We start from the raw sequence: 23,119 nt of genomic DNA, 5'->3' as shown, positions 1-23,119 counted from the left end.
TAATGTTTATATAGTATTAAAGATCACTTGCTTTTTTAAAAAATTGGTTTACACCTTAGGTTTTTTGGAAACTTTCTTTTTTGTTGCTTTATTTTGTTTTTCTCATTTCTTCCTTTATGGTAGTAATACTCAAAAATGTGTTTCTAGACTATTTTGACTGTTCTGCAGTGAGATACAGAAATCGATAGTAAGCCTTTAGAAATTTTTACAGCATTTAGACATTGCTGCAGTATTTTTTTTTTTTTACAGTATTTTACAAAGGTATTGGTTCTAAACAAAATGGGAAAAAATTTAAATGGTACTTTACCGCTATGAATTTGAAGAAGCACAGCTCTGTAATATTAGGAAAATGAAATTGCTTATAGAATATTAAAAACTTTATAATGGTACACAAAACTGCACAGTCCAGTTTTGAACTAAATGTAAAGGACATTCCATTTCCTGACTTGCAACAAAACAGATTAGCTTTAACAAACAGTTCAATTATTAGTTTCTTAATACTTGTTTTTTAGAATTACCCTGGAAACTAGGAGTCAGGTATAATGACTGGATATCAAATCCTGCTATGTCCAAACATCTAGAAAACATTACAATCTGTCATGTTTAACACTTACCAACCACTGGTTTCAATATTACTTTTTGAATTTTGATTTAACATATTTTACTATCGATATTTCCCTTTTTAGAATATCCTCCTCTACCACAATAATTAATTATCATAGTTCTGTGTCTCATATTTCAAATTTCTGTTTGTTGCATTTTACTGTTAGTCTTTGTTGCCCTGTTAGTATCTCAGAATGAAGAGGTGCCTTTCAGTTCTTTGGCAGAGGGGGAGAATTTACGAAAATTTTTAACAAGTAGTTATGTGTAATCTGTAGGAATTTTGTTTATAAACTGCTCTAAGTCGTCAATAAAGTTTACATGGTATCATGTGCTAATGGTTTTCTCTTTGTTTCCTTTGACATTATGGATACTTCCATGAAACATTACTAGTAAGAACATTTTACTGCCATATGTGACACATTGTAGCCTTACAGTTCCAGAGATACAAAGCTTGCCTAAGAAAGACACAGATTGCTGTCAAGTCAACTGATATCCCCTATTTCTAATATATTTTTCTGTAAGTTCAGGATTGTTCTGGTTTCTTAACCAACTTTATTTATTTATTTATGAATGAATGAATGACAGAGTCTCACTCTCTTGCCTGGGCTAGAGTGCCTAACTTTATTTTTTTCTTTTAAAATGAACTTAGTTGAGGAACACTTTTTAAGTAAAATTTTTTGAGACATAATTCATATGCAATACATTTACCCTTTTAAAATATACAGTTCATTGTTTTTTTTGTATATTCACAAAGTTGTGCAACCATTAACACCATCTAATTCCAGAATAATTTTATCACCTCAGATACAAACCTCATACCCATTAGCAGTCACTTCTCATTTCCCCCCAAATACCTTAGCCCTAGGCAGCCACCATTCTTACCTACTTTCAATCTCTGGATTTGCCTGTTCTAGACATTTAATATAAATGGAACCTGTAATATGTGGTTCTTTGTGACTGGCATCTTTCACTTAGCACAATGTTTTCAAGATTTATCATTGTAAGTAGCATGTATTGGTAATTCATTCCTTTGTATGAATATATCATACCACATTTTGTTCATTCACCAATTGAAAGGCATTTGTATCGTTTCCACTTTTTGGCTGTTGTGAACATTTGTTACAAGGTTTTGTGTAGATGTAAGTTTTCAGTTCTTTTGGGCATATACCTGGGAGTGGTATACCTCACCAATATCTAAGTAGTATCTCATTGTGATTTCTAAAATTTGCATTTTCCTAATGCTGATGATCTTGAGCATTTTTTCAGATGTGCTTTATTGACCATTCATAAGCATATATATGTATTAATATTTCTTCTTTGGTGAAAAGTCTACACAGTCACAGCTGAATCCAAGGAGGGGAAATGGATCAGTTGATGAACACTTGCATCATTTCCACCTCAGGGCTATAATCAGTAATGTTGCTATAAACAGTCATGTCTTGGGTATATACCTAGGAGTGCAATTGCTGGGCTCTATGGTTTAACCTTTTGAGGAACTACTGAACAGTTTTGCAAAGCCGCTGCACCAGTTTAAGTTCCTACTAGTAATGTGTGAGGGTTCCAGTTTCTCCACATCCTTGCTAAGATTTGTTATTGTCTGTCTTTTTGGTTTTAGCCATCCTAGTGGGTGCAAAGTAGTATCTAATTGTGGTTTTGATTTGCATTTCCCTAATGACTAATAAGTTTAAACATCTTTTCATGTGCTTATTGGCCACTTGTATATCTTCTTTGGAGAAATCAATTCACATCCGTTGCCCATTTTTAATTGGGTTGTCTTTTTATTGTTGGGTTATAAGAGTACCTTACATATTTTGGATACTAATTCCTTACTAGGCATGTGATTTACAAATATTTTCTCCCATTATATAGATTGTCTTTTCCCTTTCTTCAGAAGTATGCTGTGATGTACAAAATTCCTAATTTCGATGAAGTCCAATATCTTTATTTTCCTTTGTTTTTGTACTTCTGGTGTCATATTTAAGAAACCATTTCCTAATCCAAGGTCATGAAGATTGATAACTGTTCTAAGAGTTTTTAGTTTTAGCTTTCATTTAGGTCTTTGATCATTTTAAGTTAATTTTTATATGTGATATGAGGTTGCAGTATACTTTTCACGCAGTAAATGCACTCATTTTAAAGGTAGAGTTCAAATTTTGAAAAATGTTTATGTAACTCTTCAACATAATCAATATGTAGAACATTTCCATTACCCTAGATGTTCCATCCTGTGATTTTGCAGTTAGTATCTCCTCTTCCCCAGCCCTAGGCAACTGCTGATTTGCTTTCTGTTACTATAGCTTTGATTTTTATTTTATAGAATTTCATATGGTTGGACCAGTACAGTATGTACTCTTTCTGTATCTGGCTTCTTTTACTTGGAATGCATTTTGAGATTTATAAATGTATATCGATAGTTTGTTAGTTTTTATTGCCGAATAGTATATTCTTTGTATAGATGTACCACAACTTATGTGTCCCTTCACTTATTGATGGATATTTGAGTTTCCAGTTTAAGGGCTGTTATAAATAAAGCTTCTATAAACGTTTACATACAAGTCTTTTTGTGTACATATGTTTTTGTTTCTGTTCGGCAAATATTAGGTAATGAAATTGCTACATGGTACGGTAAATGTAAGATTAACTTTATAAAAAGCTGCCAACTGTTTTCCAAAGCAGTTGTACCATGCAGAACATGAGAATTTCATTTACTCCACATCCTTTCAGTAGTCAGTATAGTCAAGTTTTTAAAAATCGAGCCATTCTAGTGAGTGTAGTAGTGTTATCTCATGGTATTTTTGCATTGTTCTTCCCCTAGACTAATGATGTTTAGCATTATTTCATGTGCTTATTAACCATGTGTTTATCTTCTTTTGTGAAGTGTCTATTCATATCTCTCGCCTTTTTTTTGTTGTTGTTGTTGTTAGTAGAGTTGGGAGACTTTTTTTTTCTCTTAAACAATTTGGACTAATCTTTTATCAGATTTATATATGGGAAGTGTTTGCACAACCTGTGGCTTACTTTCCCATTATATTGCCAGTGTCTTTTCGGGGAGAAGTTTTTAATTTTAATGAAATTTGTATCCAGTCTGAGAAATCTTTGTTCCAAGTTCACAAAGATTTTCTCCTGTGTTTTTTCCTGTGAGTTTTATACTTCACTTTTCTTACATTTTAGGTCTATAAGGCATTGAGTTAACTTTTGTATATGTAATGAATATTGAGGTTTAGTTTTTGCTCTTCATATGGCTATCCAGTTTTTCTAACGCAGTTTATTCAAAAGACTTTTCTTTCCTCTCTGAATTATCTTGGTTCCTTTCTTGAAATTCAGTAATATGGTATTGCTACTGTTGAGGGAGGAACACTGTTTTCCTGGTATATTGGTAAAGGTGTACAAGTTGGCAGTGGACTTGGGAGAGCAGGAGGCCAAGAACTATTGAAACAAAAGCTCTGAAACTCTCATTTTGTACATAAGTGATACTTAATCTGTTTAAAGAAAGTGTTTTAAGCTTTTTAAATTGAGCTTGAAGTCAGCTATAAATTTCATTTTTCATACATTCCAAACACAATATTTTACTGAAGAAATATTTTTTATTTTAAATGTGTGTATGGAAAGTGCAAGATTTTTGGTTGAATTATTTTCTAGAATTACTAAGAATTGTTTTGGTCCCAAAATGTTAAGAGTATGTGCCACTTGTGTGGAGAAACAGCATATAATATACTTTGTCTCTCAATTCATTTTATTGGTGAGTAAATTATATCCTTGTAAGCATTTTAATAATTTTTTAAAATTATACATTCTGAGCAGTATATTTTTTCAAAAATCTCATAACTGTGTATTACATATATTTTTATGATGCTTTCATAAAAGAAATGAAAGAGTCATTTCCATTTCATTGAATATACCCTCTTTTTTTTTTTTAAGACAGAGTCTCACTCTTCTGCCCGGGCTAGAGTGAGTGCCGTGGCGTCAGCCTAGCTCACAGCAACCTCACACTCCTGGGCTCAAGCAATCCTTCTGCCTCAGCCTCCCGAGTAGCTATGACCAGAGGCATGCTCCACCATGCCCGGCTAATTTTTTCTATATATTTTTAGTTGTCCAGATAATTTCTTTCTATTTTGTTCGTAGAGACGGGGTCTCGCTCTTGCTCAGGCTGGTCTCGAACTCCTGAGCTCAAACAATCTGCCCGTCTCGGCCTCCCAGAGTGCTAGGATTACAGGTGTGAGCCACCACGCCCGGCCTAAATATGCCCTCTTAGTGTCTATATATTTTTTTTTCCCTTTTGTAGGATTGGATTGTTACCACAATATTTGGGCAGCAAAATTTTTATAGCACACAGATTAAGTACCAGCTATAATATTTTCATTTTCTGGTCTTTTAATTTCAACATTGTATAGTGGCCATACTAAGTTAATGAAAATAGAGAAATGACATTTTCTTTTCATTTACAGTGGCAGCTAGACTGTCTTGCTTGCTTGCTGAAGTTAATATGCCAGTTTGCAGTAGATCCAGCTGATTTGGATTTAGCTTATCATGATGTCTTTGCCTGGTCTGGTATAGCAGAAAGCCATAGGAAAAGAACCTGGCCTGGCAAATCAAGGAAGGCTGCTGGTGATCATGCCAAGGGTCTTCATATACCACGATTAACTGAGGTAAAGTACAGATATTAACAGTGATGAATTCCATTTAGGTTTTAAGAGCACTTGTGTGTTTTTGTTTTTACAAAGTGAAGAAGTACACTAATGCATAAAAAATGTCATCCTAGGTTACTGTGATTTCACCTAACAGCTGAGGTGATGCCATTGTTTTAAAGCAGCAGTGATTATGAAGCAATATTGCTTTTTAATTCATCATCCAAAATGCAGGAATGAATTATTTGACATTTCAGTATCAATTAACTGTAAGATTGGATTTAATATTTGGACTCAGTGATTTATATACTGAGCATATGAGGGTTCATTCAGGAAAGCAGAAACCATAGTAGATATTTCAACATAGGAAATTTAAAATAGGGAATTGATTTTATACATACATGTTGGAGTGCTGAAGAAGCAAAAAGGAAATGGTGAAGTAATCCAGACAAGGAACCATTTATCACTCCTAGATCTTGAGGAACGTAGAGAAGTGGTTGGGGTTAATCAGGACCTAGATGCCTGCGGGAGGGATCCTGTTGAACTGAGGTTTAGGCTTCTGAGAAAGGGGTTCTGCTCAGCTGCTGTGAGATTGTCAGAACCTACCTGATAAAGCTGGTTCTAGGAGTGCCAAAAAAACCTGAAGGCTAAAAGCAACTGCCTCTTCTGGGTAATATACTTCTAGAATAATGCTGACGGAAAAAGCGAGGAAATAGTCTCTCTAGTTTCCTGGGTTGGCTGAACCTAGTAGGAAGCCAGCTGGCAAAGGAGGAATTTGTTTTGTGATGTACTAACCCTGCCATCGTAGAACAAGCATATAAATGGGTGAATTCAGAGCTGAAAGAAAATACAGTTGACCCTTGAATAACACAGGGGCTAGGGATGCTGACCCTTCACACATTTGAAAATCTACATATAACTTTTGACTCCCCCAAAACTTAACTACTAATAGCCTATTGTTGACCTTACTGATAACATAAAAGTTGATTAACACATATTTACATGTATTATGTACTCTATTATTATAATAAAGTAAGTTATAGGAAAGAAAATATTATTAAGAAAATCATAAGGAAGAGAAAATAAATTTACTATTCATTAAGTGGAAGTGGATCATCATAAAAGTCTTTTTGGAATTTTGAGAGTTAACTGGAAAAAGTGATCTCTGCCAATGTTATAGATCATTTACATGTAATAAAATTAAAGACATGGGAAGTACAATGCAATCTGAAAGTGTCTTACAGTATTGTATATTGTGAACTTCTACTTTAGTAAGCTACATTGCTATGTTATTATGTTTTTTTCCAGAATAAACTTTCCAAGTTATAGTATAAATGTTCTAATTGGTTGTGATTCTTTCCATCAACTCACTAAATAGTTTCAATGCTTATTGACCTTTATTAGTGATTTCCTTTTGAGATTTTAATAGTATACATATACATAAGTATATATATAAAACATGTATGTACATTTATGGAGTTTGTGTTTAGAAATACATGCATCTACATGTATTGAAAATAATTCAGAATATACAAATGAACCTTTCCCCTAGTCATAGATGACAGCCATTATTTTTGTGTTTATCTTTTCAAAGCTTCTGTGTACATGCCCATGTTATGTTTTTATAGTTTAGAGAGAGTCCATACTATATATTCTTTGCATGAGTTTATTTACCAGAATAATTATAGTTTATAAGTACATTTGAGATATTTGGAAATAAAATTTTTTGTTGGATTAGTTCTGGAGAAAAAGTCATCTAATTTTGATACACTGTAGATAGTAAGGAAGAGCTCTAATTTATTTAAGAATTTACTGTCATGCATTATTTCATTTGGTCTCCTTAATAGCATTTTAGAAAGTTGCTTTCAGATTCCAGCCTAAACATCAGCTTTTTTGGAAGCTTTCTCCATTCTGCCAGGGACAGGTTTCGTTCCCTTCTTTTGCTTGTTTGGCACATTGTGTATACTTGTGTTACAGTGATGGCTGTTTACTCCAAGTCAGGAACAGTGCCTTAAGTATATACACAAAATGGGTTCTAGCCTGCAGAAGGGATTCACTAATTCCTTATTAAATTAGTGAATTATTTTTATCCCAGTCTATGGATAAAGAACTAGAACTTATAAATTAAATATTTATTAGGATCATGCAGCTTGAAACTAAATGTTGAACCTCAGGATTTAGAATCTAGAATCCATGCTCTTTACTCATGGTATATTATATTGCTTTTTTATATTTATTTCAGGATGATTGAGAAACCTGCTACTGCGTCATTTTTTTTTTTAATATACTTATTTCAAAAGTAAAAGAATGTTAGTTCTTCACCCACCCCCCAAAAAACCACTGATATGTGTAATGTGTAATATTTTTGTCACCCAGTTCAGTGACTTGCAAGAATCTATGGATGAAATGCAAAGAACATTTTTGCCTCTATTTCTGAATATTTTTACTTCTCTAAAGTTTTAGTATATATTTTTAAGTTGCTGATCTTAAGTGTGGTTACTAAATTCTGGTTTTCTAATGTTTGGTGTTTTTATAGTATTTTCAAATAATTCTTAGGACATTATCTTGTCATAGATAAAAATCAGAATAATTGGAATCTTGAATTAAAAGTAGTTTTTGTTGTGCTATATTTAAAGGTTTTTTAAAAAATGTTTTTTGTTTTGAAGGTATTTCTTGTTCTTGTCCAAGGAACCAGTTTGATTCAACGACTTATGTCTGTTGCTTATACGTATGATAATCTGGCTCCTAGGTATGCATTTTTTTATATATTTTATATATGTATGTGTATATAGTAAGAATAGTGCTTCTCAACTTCATTTTGAAAAATTTTAACTTTAGCAAAAAAATTATTAGGATATTATAATAATCTCTCATACCTTTCACCCAGAGTTACATATATTAACTTTTTGCTAAAATTTATTGGGTATTTATGAGCATGTGCTTTCTCTTTGTTTATGTGTTTTCCTGAATCTTGTGAGACTAAGTTGCAGACATCATGACTTTTTACCCGTAAATACTTTGATGTGTATCTCCTAAGACCAGGGGCATTTTCTTAATAACTAGAGTAAAATTTTCAAATTTACAAAATTTAACATTGACATATTATATATAGTCCATATTCAAATTATCCCATTGATATTCTTTATAACAATATTTTTCCTGGCCCAGGATCATGTGTTGCATTTAGTTGTTAATCAGAGATACTTTCTTGCCTTTTTCTTATGGTATTGACATTTTTGAGTAGCATAGGCCGTTTTGTTTTGTTTTTTTTATAGAGCACTTTTCAGTTGGGTTTTCCTGATTGTTCCTCATGATTAGATTCAAATTACACATTTCTAGCAAGAGTACTCCATAAGAAATGTTCTGTCCTTCCCAGTGTATTCCGGTGATGTCAGTCCCATTATTGGTGATGTTAATTTTGATCAGTTAATCTGTTTTCCTCTAGGTTTCTCTCATATAAAATTTTTTATTTTTCCTTTGTTAATTAGTAAGCAACCTGTGGGAAGATATTTTGCAACTGTATAAATTTTCTGCTCTTCATAAAACTTTCATTCATTGGTTTTAGCTCTCACTGATGATTTCATTGATTACATTTAAATATTAATATGTTTACAACTGATTTTTCTAACTCTTACTATTTTATTTTTATTTATTGACATTCTATTGTGAGAAAGAGTTTTCTTTTCCTCTTTTTTATTTAATGTTAATTTGGATTCATGGATTTTCTTTTCTTTTTTTTTTTTTTTCATTTAGTATATTTACTTTGCTCAAATTGTACCACAGTTGGCTGATAGAAACCTCTTCAAGCTTGCTTGTTTGTGCATTCTTTGGCATAGCCTATTATTTAGGGTGAGATGAGGTGGGGGGGATCTTTTTTTATTTTAATGTCACTAACATGTCTTCTTAGCTCATCTTGTAGCTTCCCTGCCTTAGTCCTGAAAATCAGTTCATTTCTTTAAGTCCCTTTAAGTTCCTTATGGTGGGAAACCTCCGAAGGGTGGGAGCTTGGTGTATCCATTGTTATTGGTGTGTCATTGCTTCTGGGCTCTCAGTGGTCAGAGCTAACGATATGTGTGTAAAAATATCCTTTAAACATGTAATATGGTCCCATTTATTTGGACTACATTGGTTTAAATAATATAGAAAAATTTAATAATATAGAAATTCAGGTAAGGTAATTGCTGATTAATACATGGGGACTTTGTATGCCTTACACAGTCACATATAGTATGTTAGACTATGTGAAATTAATTTCTAAATATTCCATAGGTGTTTATATTGAGCTGAACTTTGCCATTGTACTCAAATGATTTATAAAGCTAATGTAAAAACCTTTAAAAGAGCTTAACCAGTTCTATTCTTACAGAGCTCATTACAGTCTTTGCAATATTAGGTTGCCCTTCTCGATTCCCCTAGTGTTTTCTTTGCTCCTTTTTCTGTGCCATAATCTTCCCATAGGCCTTCACCTTCAGTTCATACAGTGCTAGGAGGTCGGTATCAAGGCAGCTAGAGTGAAATTTTTGCTTGTGTTGTGAAAAATCTTCTATTGCTGCAAATGTAAAAGGTAGGGAAATGGGTAGGGGAGTAAAGTTAAATATATTGTACCAAAACAATAAAAACTAAAAGTGAAGTACAATCAAATACTTGATTGTTAAGTTTTAATCTTATTAACTTTATATCAGGAAAATTGATGAATTACTTCTAGAGATTTTAAGAGATGTTTTGTTAATTTTTATAAAGTTGGGGAGGCCAGATTGCTTTTTTTTAAAAACAGGGTTTATTTGTAAGGGAAAATAGTACCTATTTATTGGTTTTGTTAAAAAGAAAAGTTTTAATATTTATTTTTCTTTAAATTTGGGTAGTATATTTTCTATTAATGTTATTAAAAGTATCATGATGAAAAATAGTAATAAAATAATAACTATTCAGTTTTCTCTACTTTCTAATAATTTGCTTTTAACCATTCCTGATAGAAATTGACATTATAAATACAGAAGGAAGGGCATTTTATGTCAGTTTATGATTAAGAGTCTTAAGCTTAGACTCCAAACCATTATAACCTATTTCTTAGTGATACACATCTCTTTAGTAACAGAATCATAAGCCCTTTTGAGGGTTTACATGTTTCAGTCAGTGTTGTATTCACTCAGATTTTGTTATTAAATCTAAAGTCATTTAGTTTTTACTAAAATAAGATTTTATCTGTCATTCTTTTTGGGGTGGGGGAGCTTTGTTTTATTTTGAAATGTACAAGACATTTCTTTTTTTTCCTTTTTTTTTTTTTTTTTTTTTGAGACAAAGTGTCACTCTGTTGCCCTGGCTAGAGTGCCATGGCGTCAGCTCACAGCAACATCAAACTCCGGGGCTCAAGGGATCCTACTGCCTCATCCTCCCGAGTAGCTGGGACTACGGGCATGCGCCACCATGCCCGGCTAATTTTTCTGTATGTATTTTTAGTTGTCCAGCTAATTTGTTTCTATTTTTTTAGTAGAGACGGAGTCTCGCTCTTCTCAGGCTGGTCTCGAACTCCTGAGCTCAAATGATCCGCCTGTCTCGGCCTCCCAGAGTGCTAGGATTACAGGCGTGAGCCACTATGCCCAGCCTATACAAGACATTTTTATTGGCTATAGTCATCCTGCTGTGCAGTAGATCTCAAAATGTATTCCTTCTGTCTACCTGAAACATTGTACCCTTTAACCAACAACTGTTCATTCCCTCCCTCCTTCTCAGCCTTTGGTAACCATAATTCTACTCTTTATTTCATTGCATTTGAATTGCCAGTGATTCTTCAAGTAAATGATAAAGTCTATGGAACAAATGAATATGAAATATGTAGCTCTCTTAAAATTTAATCTTTTTTAAGAAGGAAGTTATAAACTTTAAAGGATATGTGATATTAAGTTGAATTATTTTAATCTATTTCTCAATTTAGTGGTGGTGGTGTGTTTTTACTTTACAGAGTTTTGAAAGCTCAGTCCGATCACAGGTCTAGACATGAAGGTAAGGGTTCTACAAAGTTAACTTTTAATAAATAAAGATTTGAATAATAGATATATTGATATATTTTATCTTTAATAACGATCATTGTGTTTTCTTTTTAGTCCAAACCTTTTATAGTCATACTATTTTCTGGTTTTTCTTTAGTTTCACATTATTCAATGTGGCTTTTGGTGAGTTGGGCTCATTGCTGTTCTTTAGTGAAATCTAGCCTTGCTGATAGTGATCATTTACAAGATTGGCTGAAGAAATTGACCCTCCTTATTCCTGAGGTAAGATAAACATTGAAGATTAGTACTGTTACTCTTTATGTTTTCATATTGTTAACACTGATAATTTTTTAAAAAGCAAATAAAAACAAATGTGTATGATTCCATAAATGTATGACATTATTTAATCTTTTAAGGTTTAGAGTGTTTTGAAGTATGTACAGTTAAGAACTGTAAATGTTATATGTTCCATAGCACTTATATATGGATTTTTCCCTGAAATGTTTGTTTTATAGAGTGATGGTTTTGTTTTGGATTTTTTTTAATGTTTTTTTTTTTGCAGGGAATGGGAAGTTGCTTGAGAATTTATTTTGGTAATTTATGTTTTAGAAATGTTCTGTTGCTTTTTCTATTTAAATAGAAGTAGAGGCAAGAGAGACTAAAAATAAATAAGATATATTTTGCTTCCCATTTTGACACTGAGGTCAGTATCATTTTTATTAGCCATATCTTGATATTGCCCATGTTATATTTTTAACTGAAGAGTAGAAACACATACTTAGTACTTAGCCACAAAGTTACTTATTTTTTAAATTAGCATTGTCTAATGCTAAGCTTTGGATTGAATGCCATATGTGTTCATGTTCTAGCTCTGTCCCAGGTAACCATTTTGACATTTGGGCAGTTCCCCTACCATCTATAAAATGTTCGATTTAAGTACTTTCTAAGTTACTTATAGTTCTGAAAATACTTTATCCTGTTACTGATCATGTAAATAACTTAAACAATTATGAATATCCTCCCCTCAGTTCTTTTTTGTATTTGTCTATTGGTCTGCTTATTTGGTTTTGTTTGCTTTTATGGACATACATATGAAAATACATATGAATTTCTAAAATACTGTATTTATATATTACTGTATATTTTGGAGTACTTTTTTGATCATGTTATTTACATGCATGTAATCAGAACATTGTATTTAAAATATTAAGTTACCTAATGTTATTTCTGCCAACATATTAACATTATCTTTTTAATACTAACTCAAACTGACTTTGGAACTTGCTTTTTCCTTTAGACTGCAGTTCGTCATGAATCTTGCAATGGTCTCTATAAGTTATCTCTGTCAGGGCTAGATGGAGGAGACTCAATCAATCGTTCTTTTCTGCTATTGGCTGCCTCAACATTGTTGAAATTTCTTCCTGATGCTCAAGCACTCAAACCTATCAGAGTAAGATTTTACTGTATTTAGAGATAGTTTCTATTTCTGTAATTTCCTTTGCCTCAAGTTTACCATTGTATTATATCCTTGCAAGTAATTTTTAGTACTTGGTTACTGTCTGCAATTTTTACCAAAAAGGGAGTAGTTATACAGTTCTTAAAGTGATAGCATTGTGAAACATTGTATGCTTGTTACAACTAGGAAGAAGAATCTGTGTTTTGATTTCACCCCTGGGGGCTCTCTCATGGGTATTCTGTTTTGGAAATAGCATTTTTTCTTGCTAGATTCTGGGCCTTGTATTAAGTTGTATGATTGAAACATCGTAAATGTAGCTCCCTTCTCCATTTAGTCACATAGATTTTTTTTGTTCTTATGATATTCTGAATTTTTAGTTTTCTTTCCTGCCCCAGTGTATGTACTAGCCTTATAAAAGGCTTCTACAACGTAATAAATTCAGAGCCCATTAATAAAAAAATTTTACTAATCCCAGAAATTTGATGCATTGTAGAATTTACATTATTTTCCTCTTCATTTATATTTTTTCCAAGTATAGTTTGTGACTGTTTTCCTGAGAGTTCTCATGTTAGTCATTTATGTTCTCAGTTGTTCTGATTGTACAGAAACTAGGAGTGTATTCTCTACTTTTTTGTTAGATTTTTGAATACTGTTTAGTTTATATAGAGATTTATATCATAAATATAAATTATTTCCTAAAGCCTATAATTTCTTAAGTGTATTATAATTTTAAGTTATTTTTAAAATGTTTTTTACAAAGTATGAAATTTTTTTAACAGATAGATGATTATGAGGAAGAACCAATGTTAAAACCTGGTTGTAAAGAGTATTTTTGGTTGTTGTGCAAATTAGTTGACAACATACATATAAAGGATGCTAGTCAGGTATGTTCAGAAAATTATATATTGCTAATAAATTTGAATTATACACATATATTTTCATGACTTTATTGGTGTTATTAAGGGCATGTTTATTAATCTGTAACTTGTTGGTGCTACCATAAATTTTTCTAATTAATCTGTATTTTTTTGTCCTTTTCTAATTTCTGTCTTGTTTTTACTTTGACCTTAGTTGAAATGTCTTCATCTGGTGCCTATAAGTAGTTTCTTGTCTATTCTGAATAAGATAGTGGAAGTAAAATCTTACTTGGAGAGTAACATTTAGATTTTAAATTTAAATATATACCTCTCTATAATAGCATGTGGATTTGGAGTCCTGAATATGTAAAATAAAGTTACAGTTCAAATAGAAGTTATGTTAAGCTAAAGAAACATAGTTGGTTTTTGCTGATCTACTAATTTTTTTTAACTAGACTGAAAGGACATTTCCATCCAAACAAAGAATGTTTAAAACAAGTAAATTTCAAAGAAAAACTTGCCACATAAAGACTTTTGTTTTTTTCACTTCATATAATTTTTTTTTTTTTTTTTAGATCAGTCTCACTCTGTCACCCTGGCTAGAGTACAGTGGCATCGTCATAGCTCACTGCAACCTCAAACTCCTGGGCTCAAGCAGTCCTCCTGCCTCAGCCTCATGAGTAGCTGAGACAACAGGCAGGCATGTGCCACAATGCCCAGCTAATTTTTCTATTTTTAGTAGAGATGGGGTTTTGCTCTTTCTCAGGCTGGTCTCAAACTCCTTAGCTCAAGCAGTCCTCCCGCCTCGGCCTCTCAAAGTGCTAGGATATTACAGGCATGCGCCATTGCTCCTGGCCTCATATAAATTTAATATGTTAAAATGCATCTAAGTTGTTAGAAGAAAGGTCAGGCATGGTGGCTAATGCCTATAACCCTAACACTTTGGGAGGCCAAGGTGGAAGGCTCCCTTGAGGCCAGGAGTTTGAGACTAGCCTGGCCAACATAGGGACACCCTGTCTCTACAGAAATTTAGAAATTAGCTGGGCATGGTGGTGCATACCTGTAGTGCCAGCTTCTCAGGAGGCTGAGGCAGGAGGATCACATGAGCCCAGGAATTGGAGGTTGCAGTGAGCTATCATGACACCACTGCACTCTAGCCCAGGCGACAGAGCAAGACTCTGTCTCAATAAAAAGAAGAAGAAATGAGAAACATATGAAGAAACATATCCATTTAAATATTTAGGAAACATTTTTTCTTAGTTTTTTTCATGTATTTAAATGAAAAGTGCAACATACACACTTTACATTTAAAAGTCCTGTAGTGTTTGTAATTCCTACTTTTTAGTTTACATCTAAAGTCTTTAAATCTTCTACTTTTCATTTCAGAATTATAAAAATTAGTAATGAGCAAGTTTTGATTTTTAATTATTATTGATTAAAGTATTGATACCAGATAAGCATTTTTTTTTAAACTTGGGTTTGCCCATTTAAGCTGAAGTAGGAATCTAGTCTTTATTGCTTGCCAAAGTAATTTTCCTTCTTAAAGATTTGAATTTCAGGCCGGGTGCGGTGGCTCACGCCTGTAATCCTAGCACTCTGGGAGGCCGAGGCGGGTGGATCGCTCAAGGTCAGGATTCTAGACCAGCCTGAGCAAGAGTGAGACCCCGTCTCTACCAAAAAATAGAAAGAAATTATCTGGACAACTAAAAATATATATATATATAGAAAAAATTAGCCGGGCATGGTGATGCATGCCTGTAGTCCCAGCTACTCGGGAGGCTGAGGCAGAAGGATCGCTTGAGCCCAGGAGTTTGAGGTTGCTGTGAGCTAGGCTGACGCCACGGCACTCACTCTAGCCAGGGCAACAAAGCGAGACTCTGTCTCACAAAAAAAAAAAAAAAAAAAAAAGATTTGAATTTCTTTGAGAGCACTCTTAAATTTAGTTCTATTTTGCGAAATCTGTTTTAATGTTGTTGCTCAGTTATAGTGAGAATTAAAGCTTTTTTAAATTAACTACAGAGTTTAGTTTATTGTTAAAGCCTAGCTTAAAAATGATATAAAAAACAGACCTCGCTGCGTGAATTGTATGTGAATTACATCTCAATAAAGTTGTCAAAAAAATAAAACAACAAACACTAGTGTCTTGTTAATAGATTATGACTATCACAATTTATTACCAACATTCCATTGATACTTCTTTGTAGGATAATTAATGGTGAGTTTAAACCTATAATTTTATTAATTGACATCATGTATAAGTAAAGTGTTGGTGTATTAAGTTTATAATTTAATGAATTTGGGAGAATTATTGTTACCTACAAGGAAATGATTTTTTTGTTTTAATAATTTGTGTACTACTAAACATAAATCTGTATTTGAATTTGTATTTTCCTTTTATGTGAAGACCACACTTCTCGACTTAGATGCTTTGACAAGACATTTGGCTGACTGTATTCGAAGGTAAAATTTGATGTGAAATTGACATTTGTGTTGTTGAGGACAGGTGAAAGACATAATTACGTGAACTGTCTTGTGTTTTTTTGTTTTTTTTTCCTTTTTTTTTTTGTAGTAGGGAAATCCTTGATCATCAGGATGGTAATATAGAGGATGATGGGCTTACAGGACTCCTAAGGCTTGCAACAAGTGTTATTAAACACAAACCACCCTTTAAATTTTCAAGAGAAGGACAGGTAGGTATTAAGATGTCTATGTGAAATATGAGTGAACATTTTTTTTGTTGCATTGTATGTGGATATGTTAAATTTTTTAGACATGCAAACGTAAAGCTTGCTAGACCTTAATTACTGGCAGGAAAAGTGAACTTTAAAGACATTGAACTCTGAGAAATTTATATAAAAGTTTTAGAATGCAAAAACAAGCTTAAATTTCTGTGACTGTATATAAAAAGGTAGCTTCCACTTTAATGTTATGCTTTCTGTAGAATTGTATATTTTGAATTGATATCTTAAATCATGAATTAATATCCTAACAAAATGGAATTAATAAGTAGTCATCATAGAGTACTTATTGGTTTCATATTTTAAAGGCCTACAGGACTTAAATTTGTTGTTGAATATTTGAAGTACCTAATGACTGATACCAACAAACATCTAACTACTCTTTTGATTAAGTTATTCACCTTGCCATTGACACATTTGTCATTGCCTGCATTGAAGGAGTTAGTTATGGTTTGGCAAGTTGTTATCTTGAGATTATTGATTGTGTTAGGAAACAGTAACCAAAAGGATGGAGGAGCATCCACATGGGCATAGATTAAAGGATTCTTTTTTTTTTTTTTCCATATCTTAAGTTTATTTACAAACATATCTAGTATGCTATGAGTTCAGGAGTTTGATCCATTTTTCAAAGAGATTGCACCTCTTAAAATGCTCTTCATTATCTGTTAAACGGATGAATTAAAACATCTTTACTTCTTAAGCAGTTGGTGTCTTACTATAAAGAAAGGTGCAGCAAATCCAGATCCAAGGTACAAAGTCATCATAGCTAGTAACCGCCACTTATTTTCCACCGAAAATGGCAAATTTTTTCCGGGGCCCTCTTCATAGTGGCTCCTACGGACGACAGAGGTTGTGAACCTCTGGATGCTCTGTGCCAACATGGCGCTGTTGAAAGCTCTGCGAAAGGCGCAGAGACTGAAGGCGGAGGAAATGGCGGTTCCACACCAAGTCCTTCTTTCACGACCTTGTTCCCAAGCGCGCAAGGGCCGAAAGGGAAAGGATTCTTAAAATAAACTTATCTTGACAGTCTTATCTGTTTGGAATCTGTGCTACTTCCTCTAATCCATAAGACTCATTTTTATGCTGTTTCTACTAGGTTTTTTTTTCATTACACTCACTAGGAATGATTTGATTGATTTACAGACTTGATGGTCAAAGTTGTATATGTAAACCAAAATATAAGTTTTATCCACAAATATCAACATATTAACCAGTTTTTCTAATAACATCATTATAAAGCAAATCATAAAGAAAAAAATTTTAGAAAGTACAGAGAAAGAGAAGATTCCCATGTAGTTTGATTTCCCATGATGGTTTGGTGATGGCCTTCCAGGACTTTCTGTGGATATATTAAATACATATGTATAAAATTTACATTTTACAAAATTTACATTATGTAAATACTATTCAATAATATGCTTTCTTCACTAAAAAAATGAGTACATTAAAAATAAAATACTGTTTTAAATTGAATATATAAAAGAGAATAATTTAAATCTTTATTGACATCTATGTTATTGTAGAAAAACTAACTGTTCAGGGAACATGTTTGCACTTCTGTCTCATTATTTACTCATGAATTTTTAAAAGTAAAATAGATTTATTTTATTTGAGATAAGATCTCGCTCTGTCACCCAGGCTGGCGTGCAATTGCATGATCACAGCTCACTGTAGGTGCTAATTTCTGGGCTCAAGGGATCCCACTGCCTCAGCCTCCCAACTAGCTAGGACTATAGGTGGGCATCACCACACCTGGCTGATTTTTTTTTTCTTTTTTAATTTTTTGTGGAGATATGGTCTTATTATGTTGCGTAGGCTGGTCTTGAACTTTTGGCCTCGAGTGATCCTCCTTCCTTAGCTTTCCGAAATGCAGGGATTACAGCTGTGAGCCTCCACGCCCAGCCAGAATAGGTTGATTTTAATTAATAGTTGATATCATTTTATAAAAGGCAGCATCAGTTTTACATTTACTGCCACACCATATGAGAATGCCACTTTCTCAAACATCTGCACATTCCTTCATGACTCTTAAATCTTTGCCAATCTCACTATTGCTATAGTTTTATTTCTTTGGTTATCAGTGAGTGACTGACTTTCCATTTATTTTTTGTCTGGTTGTATTTGTGATTTTCAGTTTATAGATTGTATTCTTTTCTCATTTTTCTTATGTGTAAAAGTTATTTTGAAGATACCAACCCTTCCTGTCATATGTGCTGGAAATGTTTTTTTCCAAAAATCTTACTCTTCTTCATTATTTATGGTTTTTTTTTAACATTGTCCCCTGCCTTTTGCTTCTCTTTTGTTTATTAATTTGTATAAATAACTACCCCAGGCAAAATTTTTGAGCCCTTAAAAAGTAGATATTGTTACTAAACCTGTTTTTGACAGGATGATGAAAATGATAGGCACATTAAGCAACTTGAGTATGACTGAGTCATTCAAATCCTTCACAAGACCAAGCTCCGAGCTTCTAACCACTGTGCAATATTGTCTATACAAATGTGTGCATGTGGTTTTGTGTTTGTTTGTTTTTAAAGAGACAGGGTCTTGCTCTGTCACCCAGGCTGGAGTACAGTGGTGCGATCAGAGCTCACTGTGACCTTGAACTGCTGAACTCAAATGATCCTCCTGCCTCAGTTTCCCAAGCAGTTGGAACTACAAGTGTGTATGCACCACCATGTCCAGCTAGTTTTAAAAAAAATTTTTGTGGAGATGAGGCTTTTTTTTTTTTTTTTTTTGGAGACAGAGTCTCTGTTGCCCGGACTAGAGTGCCATGGCGTCAGCCTAGCTCACAGCAAACTCAGACTCCTGGGCTCAAGCGATTCTCCTGCCTTAGCCTCCCAGATGAGGTCTTGTTATATTGCCCCAGCTAGTCTCAAACTCCTGGCTTCAAGCAACCCTCCCACCTTGGCCTCCCAAAGTGCTGAGATCACAAAAATAGCCACCCGTGCCCAGCCTACACAAATGTTAAAACATTAAACACACTGTTCTATAGTTTGCTTTTTTCACCTGCCTTAGAGATTTTCCATATCTCTCTCTATATAGAATGTATTCATTCTTTTAAAATAACTGCACAATATTATTTTGCCTGTATATATGTAGAATAGTGTATCTAACTAGCTTCCTAATAATCAACATTGTTTTATACTATTTCAAGTGATATTACGATGAAGATCTTTATACATCATTACATGAAGATCTTTATCCATCATTTAGCACACAGATTTAGGAAATCTGTAGGAAAACATTCTAAAAGTAGAACTACTGGTTCATAGGGGTGTGTACATTTATGGTTTTGGTTAACACAACTAAATTGCCATCTATGGAGGCTGAGCCAATTTAATGGTCGCACCTACAATCTGTGAGATTCAGTTCCTACTTTCCCACATTTTTACCAACCCACTATGCTTTCAGATATTTAATTTCTGCCAGTCTGATAAGTGAAAAAGGATTCTTAGTGTCATTTTGTATTACTTTTATTATGAATAAGTTTGAACTTCTTTTCAAGTGTTTAAAAGCCATTTATTTGTATTATCTTTTCCCTGACCTCAAATCCTTTCCTCCATTCTTATTATGTATGTATGATATGGGTACTATTCTTAACTAATTAGTAGAGTTTTTTATATAAAAGAAATTATCCCTTTGTAATAGGAATTGGGAGGTTTTTTCCTGTTTGTCTTTTGACTGGTTTGTGTTATGCTTATTTATTTTCTAAGCAGAGTTTTTTTCATTTTCATGTAGTCAGATTTACTCATCTATTATAGCTACTAGGTTTTCTGCTGTACTTTAAAAACTTGAACTCTCATGCTTTCATAATTTAATATTTTACATTTAAGTTATTCTGTAAAGAAATTATTTAAGTGAAAGGAATGAAATAGAGAAATTTTTTTTTCAGATAAGTACCCAGTTATTCTAGTTACTTTTTAAACTACTGATTAGAAATGCCTCCTTTATCATATTCTGAACTGCCATTTATATTTTGATTTATTTCTGGACTTTCTCTTTCATTTCATTGTCCTGTCCATTCATTCACTAATACCATCTTAATTATGTAGATTGATAATTGTTACTGTCTTGTAGAGGTATCCATCTTCATTATTATTCCTTTTCAGAATTTTCCTGGCTGTTTGTTTTCCATGTAAACTTTAGAATCAATTCATCGGGTTGTTTTAAAAAATTAAAATTGTGTTCCTTTTTTTTTGTTGAATTTGTATTAAACTTATAGGTTGATACACAGTTGCTATCTTTATGATACTGAATTTGCCTATACAAGGACAGGATTTATCATATTTATACAAGACTAATCTTTTTGTGTTTTCATTTTAAAGTTATCTTCATATTGTATTTAGCTTTGAAGTATTTAAGCTTATTCCTAGGAATTTTATCATTTCTTGATATATTGAAAACAGAATCTTTGATTATGTTTTCTCACTTCTTTATGTATAGTAAGGATTTTTACATATGAATTTGTTGCAGGCCATCTTAAATTTCTTTATTGTTTGTAGGTTGGTTGTTTTTCAGTTATCTTCAGTTTTCAGTATTGTCTTTGGTTTTTCATTTGTTTTTGGTTTGTCATCTGCAAGTATTATAATTCTATTACTTCCTGTTTTTCAAGTCTTAACTTTTTCCATTCTTTTTACTTTTTTAATTGTTCTAGAACCTCCAGAACAATGTTAAATTAGCTGTTTTTTGCATTCTTTATTTAGAAGATCTTAATGTTTATGTAGTCAAATCTATAAATAGTTTACCCTTGTTTTGGTGATAATGGGAAAACTTCAAAAGCTTTTATACAGGAGAAATATGTGATCTGAATTAACATTTTAAAGGGTTTACTCATTCTCCAGGTAGAAAATTGGACTCCGGGTGAACTCAAAGGGCAAGTATATGAGTTGGGGGATCCAGTTAGGAGTTCTGTAGTTGGTTCAGGGAGGGATGATGATGAAAAGTGGTTGGATTTGGGATATTTATTGAAGGTCGAGCTCACAAAACTTATATTTGGTTTGCATTATGGGGTGGGAGAAAAGTTAAGAATGACTCCTAAATTTTAAGATTAAAAAACTAAGTAAATAATAATGCCAATTATTAAGAAAGGGAGAACTCAGGAGAGAGTAGAATGGGGCAAGGCAAGGGAGTTAAAATCAGGAGCTCTATTTTGGACATGTTAAATTTGAAGTGTCAATTAGATGTCTAAGTAGAAATGTTTAAGGTAGTTGATTTTGTTGTAATATTAAGGAAATCTGCCTTATCTCTGAGATATTTAAAAGCTTTCCTACTTTAAGATTTTACTTTATTATTTAAGCATTTTTTAAAAAAATGAAAGAATTTACTTTAGTGCCGAAGTCAGTAAACCTTTTCTGTAAAGAGGCTTACAGTAAATATTTTAGGCTCTGCAGGCCATAACAACCCGTCACCACCACCACCAGCAATATTACCACTTGTACTTTTTCTTCTTCTTTCTCTTTCCTCTCCTTTTCTTTCTGCTTTCTTTCTCCCTTCTTCCTCCTTCATTCTTCCTTTCTTTCTTCTTCTCCTTTCAAAATATGAATACCATTCTTAACCTCTGATACCTTGCATAATGTCTAAAAAATTTGTTGAGCAAATGGATGACTGAAACTCAGACCTGATTCTTATGAACTGACAATTGAATAGTATATTCGCTGAACAGGTAATTATTGAAAACATGCCTTTTGCAAAATACTGACTGCTCATGGCGTTTGTAATTTATGGAAGAAAATAAGAGCAATTAAAGGAATACCAGGGATTTGGAAGATCAGATTGCATTAACATGATTAGGAAAGGCTTTGAAGGAGGTACAACTTTTGTAATAGGTAGGTTTTCTTAAGTGAAAAAGTAAGGGAAACATTTGAGTCATAGGAAAGAATATGAGTAAAAATTGTGGTGAGAAAGCACTGGGTTCATGCTGGAAATTGAGTGGTTGATTCAGTTTGGCCTAAGTTTGAGGAAGTATAGGTGGTAACTCTAAGTGACCATCTGTTGTGGGTATAGGAAATTATATGTAAAATAAAAGAAAAGCATTACTGTGTTAATCTGTTCAGGCTACTATAATAATATACCATGAACTAGGTAGCTTATAAACAAGTGAAATTTATTTCTTACAGTTCTGGATGCCGGGAGTAGTACAAATCAAGGTGCCAAAAGATTCAGTGTCTGGTGAGGGCCCAATTTTTGGTTCATGGATGGCACCTTCTCACCATGTCCTTACATGATATAATGGGTGAGGGAGCTCTCAAGTGCTTCTTTGTAAGGGCAGAGCCCTCATGACCTAATAACCTTCCAAAGGCGCCACATCCTAATGCCATCACATTGGTGATTAGGTTTCAACATATGAATTTGGGGGGGTGGGGGCATTAGACCATGGCAGTTACTTTTGTAATTTTAATCTGAGAAGAAGGGTGGAGGGGATGAGGAGAGTTTGGTTAATGGGTACAAACATACAATTAGGTGAAAGGAATAAGTTCTAAACTTGGTGGCACAGTAGGGTACTATAGTTAAACATAATTCATTGTATATTTCAGAATAGCTAGAAGAGAAGATTTGAAATGTTCCCAAAACGAAATGATAACGTTTAATTTAGGTGGATATCCTAAATACCCTGATTTGATCATTACATATTATATGCATATATCAGAATATCACATATACCCCATAAATATGTATAATTATTATTTATCAATAAAAATATATCACATATACCCCATAAATATGTACAATTATTATTTATCAATAAAAATTAGTTAAAAATATTTTCCTTATCCCAGAAAGCTTCTTTCTATTTCTTTTTTAGACAGACTCTGCTATTCCACAAGTAAACACTATTTTGATTTCTGTCATA

General features: G+C 33.0%; 1 protein-coding gene across 1 annotated transcript in view; it reads left to right on the top strand.

The window, feature by feature from the left end:
* The window catches only part of USP34 (ubiquitin specific peptidase 34), a 245,992-nt gene that overhangs the window by 149,722 nt on the left and 73,151 nt on the right, over positions 1-23,119 (top strand). The window contains exons 35-42 of the mRNA XM_012639191.1: positions 5,049-5,249; positions 7,895-7,977; positions 11,188-11,228; positions 11,373-11,497; positions 12,513-12,665; positions 13,451-13,555; positions 15,933-15,988; positions 16,098-16,218. Of these exons, the coding sequence (XP_012494645.1) occupies positions 5,049-5,249; positions 7,895-7,977; positions 11,188-11,228; positions 11,373-11,497; positions 12,513-12,665; positions 13,451-13,555; positions 15,933-15,988; positions 16,098-16,218 (885 nt within the window). The remainder of the gene's footprint in view (positions 1-5,048; positions 5,250-7,894; positions 7,978-11,187; positions 11,229-11,372; positions 11,498-12,512; positions 12,666-13,450; positions 13,556-15,932; positions 15,989-16,097; positions 16,219-23,119) is intronic.

This window comes from Propithecus coquereli, unplaced genomic scaffold, assembly GCF_000956105.1.
Source record: "Propithecus coquereli isolate 6110/MARCELLA unplaced genomic scaffold, Pcoq_1.0 Scaffold138, whole genome shotgun sequence".
In the NCBI taxonomy this organism is placed as follows: domain Eukaryota; kingdom Metazoa; phylum Chordata; class Mammalia; order Primates; family Indriidae; genus Propithecus; species Propithecus coquereli.
The sequence above is the reverse complement of the archived record's forward strand: the minus strand, read 5'-3'. Positions and strand labels throughout refer to the sequence as shown.